A 13,978-nucleotide genomic window follows, 5' to 3' on the forward strand; every position below is an offset into this window, starting at 1 on the left:
GAGATGAGGGAGTTAAGGAGAGACCCTCAGACTAGAATAGACTAATTATTGAAATGAACAGTTCCTCCATTGGAATGGGAGAGTGAGGGGTAAATGCAGGGTGGTGTTATATTTGATGGTAAGGAAAGTATGTAATTTTCTTTTTATTGCTTTTAATTTTTAGTGAAAGAATTAGAACAACATCTGATGTGAGGAGACTGATGAGTGTTACAACTGGGGATAGGAGAGAAGGTATAAAACAAACTTCAGTGAGAATCAGAGGCAAACTTTATTAAGCAAATGTAGTAGGAGTTCTGGGTAGCACTAAGGACTTGAGATTTGTGATCAGAAAATTTAAGTGTGACTTTTCAGCAGCATTGAGTGTGTTTTTTCAGTTGTGTTCAGCTTCTCAGGTGAGGCCAGAATTGGGGGAGATTTCATTTTAATAGTATTTTCACAGGTTTACATAATGCAGCACAGGAAGTTGAGGGACACAGGGGAGGGATTTTAATTTGGACCATAGAATCTAGATCAAGTAACTAGCAAAGTGAGGGCATGAGTAGAAAGTGAAGAGTAAAAAAAGGTGGGGACAATGGGTTAAATGGGATCATAAATGTTGGAGTGAGAGTGTTAGATTATATGAACTGGAAACAAAATATGATGTTTACAGAGTAGAGTGCTTAAGAATTGAAATTTTGGGGAGGCTGAATTTATTGGTAGTGAAAAGTTCTGTGATATGATTGTGGAAGTGATTGGGTGAGATGAAGTGGATAAAGTGTTTATTATCAGAAGTGGAGGTGTAAGGGACTGGGAAGGAAAATTATTGAATAGATCTTCTACAAGTATGTGGAAGTCCTCAAGGATAATGAATGAAACAAGTAATTAATTAGGAGATCAGCAGGTGTTTTGTTTTGTTTTAAACACAGAAGGTTAATATGTGAAATTATATTACGCTCGATAGTTTTGTAAGGGAAAAGGAAAGATGGCATGAAAGTGGCCAGAAAAACTTACACCTAGCTATTAATATGTTCCAGGCAACTTTTTCAGCATTTTACACATATTGGACTACTTCATATCCTTCTCCACTCCTCATTTACTTTCCACATTTTGCAGTTGAATAAACAAGTTAAATAAATTGTCCAAGGTTACTAGTGAATCGTGAAGTTGCATCTGGGCATTCTGACTTCAGAGCACACACTCTAGTCACTACAAAATAGTTTCCTTCTTAGGATCAACGCTTCGGCACTTTTTAACGTTGAAGTTTATAGGATAGTAAAGATGGTGGGGTGGTGGTTGTGAGAAGGCATGATTTTAACAGGAAAACCCAGAGATCAGTGGGCTGTTCTTAAGTACTACTGAGTGGGGTTCAGGCTAGGGGAGGAACAATCTCATCAAAGGACATGAGTTCTCAACGTGTCTTAATTCCAGAACAACTTATTCCCTGATATCTTTCATAGATGGACTAGGTTGCAGGCTATGAGGAGTGTTCTTCCTAGACCCTTGTGAGAGTCTAGGATGCCCCTATTAATGGGGAAATGTAAGGATCGTGAAGGCTATGAGACCCACCATAAATATGGTCTCGAACAAAATTTATGAGGATTTATTTCCAGTATTCCTTTTGCCTCAAAAATTCCCTCCCAATTAGAAAAAAAAATCAATCACACATATTTATTGATGAAGTTAAAAATGTAGTTATCATTTACTAAATCATAGTGGGGGAGCCTATAAATTGTAACCCTTCTAATAGAAGTTAATCTTCATCCTGCACGGTGTGGCTCAGGGGTTGAGCATTGACCCATGAACCAAGAGGTCATGGATTGATTTCTGGTCAGGGCACATGCCCAGGCTTTGAGCTTGATCCCCAGTAGAGGGCATGCAGGAGGCAGCCAATTTATGTTTCTATCTTTTTAGCCCTCTCCCTCTAAATTCCATAAAAACATATTTATTAAAAAGGTATCAGAAAAACATGTGGTCCCTATGGCTTATTTTCTCTTTATTGGCTAATAAGTTCATTTAACAGGAAAATAAATTCATTTGAAAATTATTTATTAAGATAGGCATAATTATCAATAGTTCATTGATCATCCTTTTAAGATGATCCTATTTTATCACTATTACCTCCCCATATCTGAGAGATTCAGGAGTTGAATATTGGAAAAGAAAACGTTTATCTCTCAAACACATTCAGTCAAATAACAAAAGCAGTACTGTTACTTTTGGGGAGCTAATGATATTTAGGCTAGACTTTGCTATAGTGCACTGTTATAATCTCTCACAATTTGGTTTAAAATGTCAAACATTTTGACTGTTTAAGTAACCCATTAAGTGCTTTGCCAAATTAAAAAATATTCTATATATGACTTAATTAATATCTACTTCAGCTATACACAACATATCATGCTCAAGATCTAGATTTATTTGAAAACATTTAGTCCAATTTCAATTAATCAGAAAAATCACATCAAATAAACCACAATTGTAGAAGAGACATTTTCACACAGATGTAAGTTGATATTTAATTAAAGAATGATAAGTCATGTTCACATGGAAGTAAAATATTTAACTTCTCAGTAGTAGTAAGAATCTCTTTTGAGTATGTAGGGTCTTCTGGGTTTATTCTTATATAGTTGCCGTTTCAGAATGTAAGGAATTTTTCTCTTTATAACTTCTTCCTTTTCATTTTTGTCATTTCCGTTATCAAGAACATCTTCCTGAATTGCCTGCAAGACAGACAGGATATGAATGAAACTTACATGCATGAAGTCTTCCATTTCAGAGTATTAATTTCAACACATGATTTATTCTTTATTTAAAGATATTTTTATTGATTTCAGAGAAGAAGGGATAGGGAGCAAGAGAGTTAGAAACATCAATGATGAGAGAGAATCATTGATTGGCTGCCTCCTGCATACCCCCTACTGAGGATTGAACCCACAACCCGGGCATGTGCCCTTGACTGGAATCGAACTTGGGACGCTTCAGTCTGCAGGCTGATGCTCTATCTATTGAGCCAAACCAGCAAGGTTGATTTATTCTTTTTTTATATTAATGTCTTCTTGTTATGATAATGATCAGAATTTTAAAAATTGCTGCAAATGAGAGATAACTTAGTTATATACATATACTAGTATATTTTGCTTTTGTTTTACCTCCCAGCGTTGAAAGGCCCTGCTGTGACAGATATTTCGGATCTGGTATATTGTCAGCATTGCTTCCAAGCTAAAGTCATCCATGGCAATGGGGAATTTCCTTCTTGCAACAAGCTCCTCTTCATGAAACTCTCCTGTTTCCTCAGCTTGTCCGTCCAGGTTATTTATAAGGCTGCAAAGACTCAGCAGAGTCATTTTCCAAGAGGGAACACTTGCCTTACTGACCTGAAATTTAAAAAATAGATATTGCATTTAAAACTTATATGAATAAGAAACAAATTTATATTGTGTTAAGTTACTATAGTTTAGAGTTAATTGTTACTTTAGTCTAATAAATACACTGTCCTTAATTTTGTCACTTCATATCACAAAGTTGAATAGTGCCAATATTCTCTAGTCTTATATTCTCTATTTTAAAAATTGCAATAAGTAATGCACACATACATGAACAAAGCAAGAAAGAAAAAAAGAAATGACAGTAAGTAGAAATATATAAATATAGATGTATATCACAGCACAGGTGAAGATATTAAATATACCATTCCTTCTTAATTACACTCCAGTTTAGAGTCTAATGGAGCAGGAACTAAGGTGTTACTAATAGACTTGGACAATCAGAGTAGTGAGAGGCCTCTAATCTATTTCACACATTGAGATGCCATAGGCAACATCACAGCTCACCAATTTATTTGAAAATTATAATATTCTCGAGATCTTTTCTTTTACCATTATTACCATAATCAACCACTCTCCCATGTGCCAACTATAATCAATGAGAAAACATAGGACAAAGGAGAACCTAAATGTGACATAATTAGTAAAAATTAAGAAATATTTCAAACAGCATAGATGAAAGAAAGCACAATTTTTTTTCTAAATGACATTAAAAAATGGAATGACTACTAAGCTGTGATGGAAAGACTCAATAACAATAATTTCAGGTGTCAATTATCTCTGAATTATTCTCCAAATATAATCCAACTGAAAATCAAAGTTCCAATTTGGAAAATATGGGGAGGCTAGAAGTTAGAAGAGGCTATTTGTCAAAATAATTATAAAGTTAATTGGGAAGTTTGAATGTGTGATTCTAACCACAAAGATTTAGAAAAATGGAATGGTAATGAGGAGGAACTTACTTTACCAGATATTAAAATGTATTTTAAAACTTCAGGAATTAAAGGAGTGAGTTAATAGAGCATGAATAAACATAAAACTCAACAGAAGAGAATATAATGATCAATAATAGATCCAAGTATATATGACGGTGTAGCCTAGAGCACAGTTTTTATTTGAAATCCTTGGGATAGTTTGGCTATGAGCAAATTTGATTTAGAGCTAATAATATTTTTTCTTGACATATTATAGTCTAAATATCCAGATGGATCAGATATAAATAAAACACTGTTTAAACATATACAATGCATTTTATAAGCTTGGAAAGGTATTATTAAACAAATATCCAAACCAGAATTCATAAACAAGAAGATAATTTAAATACATAAATGTGTAAATTATCTCTCTGGAAAATTAACACCCTGAACTAAAATAAAAAACAAGCTATCATGTAAAAGCTGGCACAATGTGTTGATATTCTTAACAAAGGTAGAGTTCTTCAAAAAGAAAATGCTGAATATCCCAATTTAAAAAAGTAAATTTTAATGTTGAATAAGTAATGTGAGCAGACAAGTCACAGAATCACACATGAAAGAAATATGTGGAATGATGTTCAGCTTGGCTACCATTAGATCAGACTTTAAAAAGTACAAGTACACTCAATGGTGTACTTATGGGGACCTTTCTTAATAAAAGTATACCAAACCAGCAAACATAATTCCATGTATACAGTAAGGATTGCTGTAGCTAAGATATGCTCACCCAATTAGAGAAGAGAAACTTGAGATGACAAGACCTGAATTTGAGCATTGCTTCAGAAATTAGACAGGAGCTTTCTTATTAAACATCCCAGTGTTATAACAGGGATTGCACCAGGTGATGCCTCACCTCAGCATTTGATTTTCTTTGAAAACTTCTTTTGGATGGGAACCCTGCTCTCTAACTCTACGTTCAGATGCACACTGGGTATGTCAACACAGTGTGGTAGCACATAAGCAGGTCTATTCTAATTGAGTTTTATTCCTGGGTACAGGTTACCAATAGGAACCTTGTTTTCAAGACCCCAGGAGAGGAATAATAGGGTCCAGTATACAAAGTTTTACTTAATTCAGTAAAAACAATGAGCAGGTACAGATAACACTTCTGTTATAGGAAGAACTTAAATCCAGGAACGAATTTAATGTTAATGCCTAGGAGGTCATAACTCCAACCACAGCATTTCAAAATAAAAGATGAATGAAAGCAAGCAACAGTAACTACCCACTTCCTTAAGAGCAAATAGTTCATAAGTCACAGTTGCAGGATTAAATCTCAAGGCTTCTGTTTGCCACTCTGTTGCTCTTTACACTCTACCACATGTCTTTCATGAATTGTCATGAACTTTCATTTTTAATTTAGGAACTCCATTTTACTTTCCCCAATATAATAAAAAAGGCAAAGTGTCACTGAGTTCTCATTTATGTATTTAACTTGAGGCCAATATACCTTTCATCACACACAATTTGGTAGGAATGGAAACAAGATTCCTTTAAATACATGTACACATCCACATAAATAATATGTGACTATTTAATTAAAGTTACAATATACTGATTGATAGCCACTATAATTTCTTTCCCTGTCACATCAACACCCTTAACTCCTTTGAACTCAAGGAAAAGTTCCCCGAAAAAGGAAATGCCTCCCAATGAACATTTCAGCCGTTATGGGAAGTTATTACTATAGGAAAAGGACACCATGTTTATAATGAGAGTTCCTATGTTTTCCAATCCATGGTTTAAAAAAAGAAAAACTTACCTTTGATGTGTGCACATTGGTCAATAAATCTGCTTCGAATGCTTTCATTTCCTCTTCTGAATCTGAGTGAAATCAAAACCACATGTTTACTATATAATCACATATCATATTGAACCTGCAGATTTTAGATTTATCTTTTAAAAAATTACTCTTAGATGCATGCTCTTTCCTATATATGCATTCTACTTAAAATAGTAGTCAGAAAAATATTTTGTATTTTTATTTTAGACTAAGAGGCAGCCAGAGTAATAGAAGCACTTCTAAGAAAATAAGCACATAATTGTATGGCAAAAGGACTATTGATGATTTGGAGTTATTTAATCTCTAAATTTCAAAATTAAAAAACTGATTATATCGTATACTAGAAATGTCATCATATATGCTGCTTAATGTTCACCAGCAATAGTTTACATATATAGAATATATGCACACTGATCTTTTTAAAAGCAGCATCATGAAAAGGTGTGTGCAGACTTTCTAAAGACAAAAACAAAACAAAGAGAATTGCTTACTGATAATTTTAGAATAAATAGGACATTCAGATTTACTTGAGATGCTATTTTACAAAACACACTGTGAAACATGAAAGAATGACTATTATTTGTGTTTGTCTACTTAAAAGAAAATCCAAGTATGTGTACTTAGCAATTTTATAACAGTCCATTAAGGAAATTGCTTAAATAACACTTATGTCCATTAATACATGTATGGTAGCATTAAAAATGGATTTCTGATTTTTTAAGATTGTCATTTCCAGTTTCCACTAATGAATATTCTACACACACACACACACACACACAGACTGAAAAGTAATAAAAAAAAATTAAAGAACACTACAATAAGATGGCTTAATTCAAACACACTGACATGTATCTCATAAAGCAAAGCAGAATTTAAAAAGACTCTATCTTCTTTGCACTATACACTCTTATTAAGAAGTGTGGCACTTGGAGAAACCACTTGTTAAATTGTATCTAGGAGCTAAATTATACCAGGGATCATTTTCTCCTATTATTTTTAGGGGCACAGTCTGTTTTTCAAAAGAAATAAAAATCCCTTTAGGCATTCTTGAAAAATTTATCCTGAAATCCCCATAAATTTTGGCTTATCACAGTAAGAACTTTCAAATTTGTATAAATGAAATATTTAATCAATAATCAAGTTTTGCTCACATGCTCTAAGTATACCTCTAAGCTCTTGCAATTATTAGATAAAAACATAACTTTAGAAAATGTGGTATTTATCTCATTAAAAAATTTACAAACTCAGGAGTTCAAGGTATTTTAAAAATCAAAAGAATTAAATTTTTTGATAAGATTTGTATCTTCTGCTAGATTAAATTTCATAATTTAAATAAAATCATAGAAGTTCAAATTAAACATTTCAATGTCATATCTACCAGATAAAAAGTATAAGACAGGTTAAACTATTTTTCCAGCATTCAGTCTCTGTTTTCTTTTTCATTTTGATGTGATCATTTAATTATTTTAAAAACTAATTGAAGTATATTGTAGTCACTATAGTTTTGATATTTTTCTAAATTTAAATCTCATTTTTAAGATGAATTATTGATAATTACTTAGAAATATATGGCTTCTCCTTAATTATCACATGCAAAACACTCTAGGTAAATACTTGTAATTAATATAAGAATGCCAATTTTCCAAATATATTTGTATCAACTTAAATGACATGCAAAAAATGAATTAATTAAAAGGATGACTATTATTTGTCACATAAAAATACTATGTGAAGTATATTCTCAAAAAGGATTTGGAATATTTTTGTATTTTCTAGAAATAATTGTTTACAAATAATGCTTCATTTATTTATTAATTAATCATCAATTTTCACATTGTTTCTTAGCATACACACATTTAAGACACATCATTTGGGGGAGGGAGAAGCCCCTGCCTCCTAAGAGAATGACTGAGAATGAGACAAAGCAATTGAATGGCATGGGTTTTCATGAAGGCTTCACACTTTGACAGGCACTGCATCTGTACTTCTCATTAGGTAGTGACCAGCCTAGTTTAAGTTTTAGGTGTTGTTGTTTTTTTTTTAATTTTCTCTAGTAATTATATTCCAAAGAAGGACCTGAAGTGTTTCATTAAAATCCCTCTTATTGCCTTGCAGATTTAAAAACAGTAATCTTTTCGTTCTTATAATCATGAAGACAGAGAAAGAAAATGTGCAGCTCCTATCACTTAAAAGCAATTCCAGAGTAAGGGAGAAACTCCCCTCCCTGAATACATTAACGTAAGTGGCAACACACTACAAAAAAGAAAAGGAAAAAGAAATCACTTCAGGGAGTTATGAGATGCAGCTGAGCTTACCTGAGCACAGACTCCAGGAGGTGAAAGCCAGGAGGATCATGCAGACCAGCTGGATTTTCATTCCTGCCATCATCTCCTTGAGGTTCCTAGGCAGCCAAGTTCATAAACGTCAGACAGGCTGAAGGGGGACTCTCCGTGGTGCTTCCTCTTGCCTTCAGCTGATTCTGAAAGCGACTGAAGTATGAGAGTTGCTTTGACCATCCCCTATATATATACATGCATGCAGCAGGATGATGTCATGAGAGCATACAGGGTTTATCTCTTCAGGATGTGCCCTCCCTTCATCTCCATTCCTCCCCCACTTCCTCCTCCTTTTCTCCTTGGCCCCCCTCCTCTGAAAGTGACATCTTCCCTAATTGCAGCTGCTACTCCAGATTTCTGACACACAGAAGGAGTCATTCCTAAGCAATTCCAAAGAGCACATACTAGAAAAGAACTTTCAGTACAATTGTTTCCCCATTTCCTCTCATGGACTCCAAGAAGTTGTCATTTTGATTTTGTGAAGCATGAGATCTGTCATTTCTAGTACCAGGAACATCTCGAGGATGAATGACTGACATTAGTGATTCTTTAGGTTTGGAAGTTCTTAAAGAGTTAGGGTTCTTTTCTGATAACTCTGATAAAACGTTTCAGTGTTTTGTGGTTTCAAGACTAATATAGGTCTTAGATAACACATGCTAAAAGAAGGAAAAAGGTAAAAGATCAGCAGAGAATCAGTTGTAATATTGGGGCTAAGCAAAATAATTTAGATTAAGGAAACAATTAAAAAATACTAGTAACCCTAAGGAATGGGATATTATTTCCTAACAAATTGAAGAGTTTGTTTATAATAAGTAACTGGGAGAATAATTAAATTATGTATGCTGACTTTTGATTACTTTTCTTAGGAAAACAATTTCATGGTTTTAAAATCCAACTATATTGTATCACTGATTGCTATTTTGTGATATTTTCCTCTTTTTCTGTCATCTTTGATGCTATATCCTATTCGTTGTATAATCTCCTTCTCACTGGTTTTCACCATTATATTACATTTCTTTCCCTTTTATAGTCATAAAAATGAGACTGAACTTCAAGAAATGAGACAATCCTAAATAACCACCATTCACCAAAGTCACATTTCTAAGAGAGTGCCTTTATGTGTTTCATTGTTACAAAAAATTGCTCAAAATGTCTTTTGTAGTGAAGCAATCCTCTTGCATTAAGTATTTCAGGATACATGGAGTCATCTGCTGTCGGAAATGTGAATATTTGAAGGTAAAGGTGTCAGGCTTGTTCACTCTTTAAATATATCGATCATATGGTAACAAGCAAGAAAAAAAATCTGAATTGATTTCTACAAAGAGTTTATTTATATAGCATATGTCTATGAGATTAGCTTCTCCATTTTGCCTTAAACTTAAAGAAAGGAATTAATTTGAAACATTCAATAATTATTTAAATTAGCAAAGAGTCATTCATATAATGTAAGGTTTAGGAATTTAATAATAGCTGATGCTTTTGTTACTTTTATTTTGCTTTACAAACTTGCATACAACACAATATTAAACATGACTCACTTGAGCAAAGTTTTATATAAAGTCTAATTGGCAAAGAACTGTAAAATATATACATCTGCAATTTTATCTCTTGCCACTAGGGGGAGAAATAGAAGTTTAAAGGCTGTATTTTCGCTTTAACTGATCACAGAATTATGAGGATTTTGCTTAATTGCTTCTCAATATCTGAGCATCTTTTTGATAGAAACCTTTTAAAGCCACTCTTAAGGAAATTACATATTCTTTGCATGACATGTAAATGTGTTCTTTTGTCTTCTTTAGAATTGCAAATACAAAGAATAATCTTTTAAGATGTGTGCAAGAGGCCTAATAGTAAAAAAGAAAGTGTGATTCCTATTTTCAAGTGATTCCTTTAATATGCAGCTAAGGAAAATGTTGACAAAATTTATTTATAATTTATTAGAAAAAAGGGGACAGAATGAATAAGGAAATTAATTTTGTTTTAAATATATCACTTGAATATTAGTTGCCAATGTGAGAATTATTTTAAATAAAGAATATATTTGAAGAAATGGGGAAATGTCAAATGATTCAAAATCAAATAGGTGCTATGCACTGTTTTTCTTTTGGGGAAAAAAGTATGTGTAACTTTTTGTGGCCTCTAATTGGTATTTTTTAAAAATCTGTTATTCTTTTCTTTTTCAACACCAATGCCTTCAAGCTATAAAAAAAAAAAAAGTGAATAATTTGTTTTAGAAGGTTACATTACCTGTAGATACTTTCAAAAAGTATTCTAGGGCCCTGCCAGTGTGGCTAGTGGTTGAGTGTTGTTGACCCATGCACCAGGAGGTCACTGGTTGAATTCCTGGTCAGGGCACATGCCCAGGTTTCAGGCTTAATCCCCAGTAGGGGGCATGCAGGAGGCAGCTGTTGATGATGTTTCTCTCTCATTAATGTTCCTAACACTCTCCCTTTCTCTCTCTAAAAATCAATAAAACATATACAAAAGTATTCTAAGAAGCACCCAAATTATGTCATTAATGCAGGATTTTAGGCACCTTTCTATGGAGATGAGTAAACTATTTTTATTTTAAAGACTTTATTCCTAAAATACTTCTAACTTTTATTTAATTCTTTAATTAACTTGCCGAAACCGGTTTGGCTCAGTGGATAGAGCGTCGGCCTGCGGACTGAAGGGTCCCGGGTTCGATTCCGGCCAAGGGCATGTACCTGGGTTGCAGGCACATCCCCAGTAGGAGATGTGCAGGAGGCAGCTGATCGATGTTTCTCTCTCATCGATGTTTCTAACTCTCTATCTCTCTCCCTTCCTCTCTCTGTAAAAAATCAATAAAATATATTTTTTAATTCTTTAATTAACTCATTAAGAGCTTGAACATTACACTTTGATACTCTTCATGTATTGGCCTTCAGTCTGAGGTCAGCATGGAGTGGCTAATTCTAGGTTTTATCTTTGTTTTTAGGTAAATAAGTTTATCTGGATGCATATAGATTGCAGCATCTCTACCATATGTAGATATCTGAGCTTCTATTGTGACTTAATTAGGCATTTATTAGCTAATGAGTTAAAATAATCAACAGAGATACCTAAAGTATTGACAATTGAAAAGAGTGGTCTGTAAACTTCTTTAATTTGGAGATGGGAAAGCTCAACAACTACTTGATGAATAGTGGTTCTAAAGTTTAGAGGCTTCATCACCCCATTAACAGATTCCCAATCTCTCCAACCTCTTTATAGCTTAATACCTAAAACTGAAGCAGTCAGTGGGGTTTTACCATTTGGAATCTGCCCTCCATTATCCTTTTGACTTCCTTGTCTCTTGCTTCCTGACCTTCTCTCTCATTTCTATTTTACGGCCTAACCCAAGTAAACTTTTCTAAGTTTGAATCCTGAGAGTAGTCTCATCTACGTCTCCTATTCCCAGTGTCTGCTAAATGCTCATTCATTTGTGGTAAATTGTGAAGAGAAACAGAACCTGCCACCCCAAAATATGCCTCTTTGGCATATTGAATATCTCGAGTTGGCTACTTTTAAGAAACAGCAAACACGGAAGAAGTCTGAAAACCAGATAAGGCATGTTTACATTAATTAAGCATTTCTAGTTTTGTAAGGGTGTCTTCCTCTCTGTACCTCAATGAGAAGGATGGCTACATCTCTGGAAACTCTTATCAGGGAAGAAGGCGAATCTGCATTACAACCTTTACCTTGTTTAGTGTGCTTTTCTTGGTAACCTCCCATAACTGGCTTTCTCCCAGCCCTCACCATTTTCTTTTGTCCTTAGCTGGAGATGGTATTTAAGGTAGTAGATTAGGCCATTTTGGGGAGTTACTCAGTTTTTCTGGGTATCTTCCAATACAGGAGGCATACTTTCTCTTTTTTTTTTCTCTTGTTAATCTGTCTCTTTATGACAGAGGGGTCTCAAACAAGAACCTAGAAAGGTAGAGAGAAAGTTATTTTTCCTCCCCTACAACTGTAAACTTCTAGAAGCGAAGGACTGCCACTCATCCGTGTATATCCTCTTCTTCCAAGACTTACAATCCTGAAGTGTCAAATATGTATTTACTAAATTGAATCGAAATACTGATTATCTTAAATTTCTAACATATTTTTTCATGTTTCTATTTGCAACCTTGCTTTCAGCCACATCTCTAATTTCCGTGATTTAAAACTCTTTCTTTTATCATTAATCTTAATATTTGATGTGAGCCTTTAGCTGTCAGTTTTCTCTGCCCTTTCTCTAGTCATTCTTCTCCCCCCTGACTGGATAAGTCAACTTTAAAAAGCTTTTTAAGAACAGAGCCCTGGGATTATGTGCATTCATCTGCTGAGTGCTTAGGATAAACTGTGGGCTTACACCATTCCTCTAAATGAGCCTCTGGTTTGGAACCATAACCCTGATTCATCTGAACAAACAATGATCTTAATCTCTTTGTAAACTCAATTCGTTTTTCTGTTCAATTAAAGTCCATTTTCTAGATGTACAGATAGTTATACGCATGCACACACCACACCCACATATACTCTCTTCCACACGAAATGCATATGACGCAGACCTTGGAGACTTAGGTAAGTATAAACCAAATATCCAATTTCCCAATCTATATGTAATCATGCTTTGCCCATAATCTCTATTAATACCACATCATTTCCCTTTGGCTCTCTCTGTCTCTGCTTTTGCATCTTTATAGGCAATCAACTTGGAAAAATTGATAATAGATTTTTGTAGTTAAAACATTTTGCCACTTTGAATTTTATAACTCCAATTACAACACAAACTTTGGCTGGGATTCACATGGCAACAAGTTGCCGTATTTAAGGGAAAATGTTCCATGTTGTAGTTACTGCTGATGTCACTTATAATCTTGTTTCTCTAAAAAAAACATGCGATGTTCACAAAATTACTACCCACTATGTGTAATGCTCAAGTAATTTTCCATGTAAACCTCATTTTTATAAGACTAAAATAAAAGCATCACAGAAAATAAAACAAAACAAAAAACCCACGTTCCTAACAGTTTTATCTTCTTTTCTCAGTTTTACAAATTAAAGTGCAATAATACAATGAGACGAATTTTTATTGAAAGAAGATCCACCCTTATTTATGTTGCAATAGCTAAGAAAATATCTCTAGCCTCTTTACTACCCAAATCAAACAGATACACTTGAGCTAGCAGGAGCAGATTCAGAGAAACACTTCCTTTATCTTAAGAAGATCTTAGATGTAAATTCAGAACGCAGTAGTTTATATTATTAGCACTTTGTGGTTTTATCTCCCCCCCACACACACTTACTAGTAGATTATTTCCCTAGTGCCCCTGGCTTTGAATTTTATCTATTCCCTGGCCACCTCCCAATTTGCATCTCTGCCCACCCAAATTGTCTAACAATCACATGCTCAGCCCCTGTACTTGAAGGATCATTAGGCAAACTTGCTATCTAAAATAAATCATTTGATTCCTCCAAACACCTTGCTAAAAATAGCCCCCTAATCTAGTGTTCTTCATTTCATCAATTAAAACCATTACTTACTGAGTTGCACAAATCCAAAAACTAGAAGCCATTTACATTTTTTCTCTCCTCACCCAC

At 34.0% G+C, this 13,978-nt stretch overlaps 1 protein-coding gene across 3 annotated transcripts in view; it reads right to left on the minus strand.

Moving 5' to 3' along the window:
* Positions 1-2,032: 2,032 nt before the first annotated feature.
* The window catches only part of NTS (neurotensin), a 28,982-nt gene continuing 17,036 nt past the window's right edge, over positions 2,033-13,978 (minus strand). The window contains exons 2-5 of one of the 3 annotated variants that reach the window (XM_070407609.1): positions 8,375-8,460; positions 6,039-6,100; positions 3,129-3,353; positions 2,033-2,699 (exon numbers count right to left, since the gene is read on the minus strand). In XM_070407609.1, the coding sequence (XP_070263710.1) occupies positions 2,547-2,699; positions 3,129-3,353; positions 6,039-6,100; positions 8,375-8,447 (513 nt within the window). In that variant the 5' untranslated portion in view covers positions 8,448-8,460 and the 3' untranslated portion in view covers positions 2,033-2,546. Of the gene's footprint in view, positions 2,700-3,128; positions 3,354-6,038; positions 6,101-8,374; positions 8,610-13,978 lie in introns of those variants that run through there. The other 2 variants (XM_070407608.1, XM_070407607.1) reach the window with 2 other exon arrangements.

This window comes from Myotis yumanensis, unplaced genomic scaffold (assembly GCF_028538775.1).
Source record: "Myotis yumanensis isolate MYYU_CA2020_CCGP unplaced genomic scaffold, mMyoYum1.0.hap1 SCAF_3, whole genome shotgun sequence".
Classification (NCBI taxonomy): domain Eukaryota; kingdom Metazoa; phylum Chordata; class Mammalia; order Chiroptera; family Vespertilionidae; genus Myotis; species Myotis yumanensis.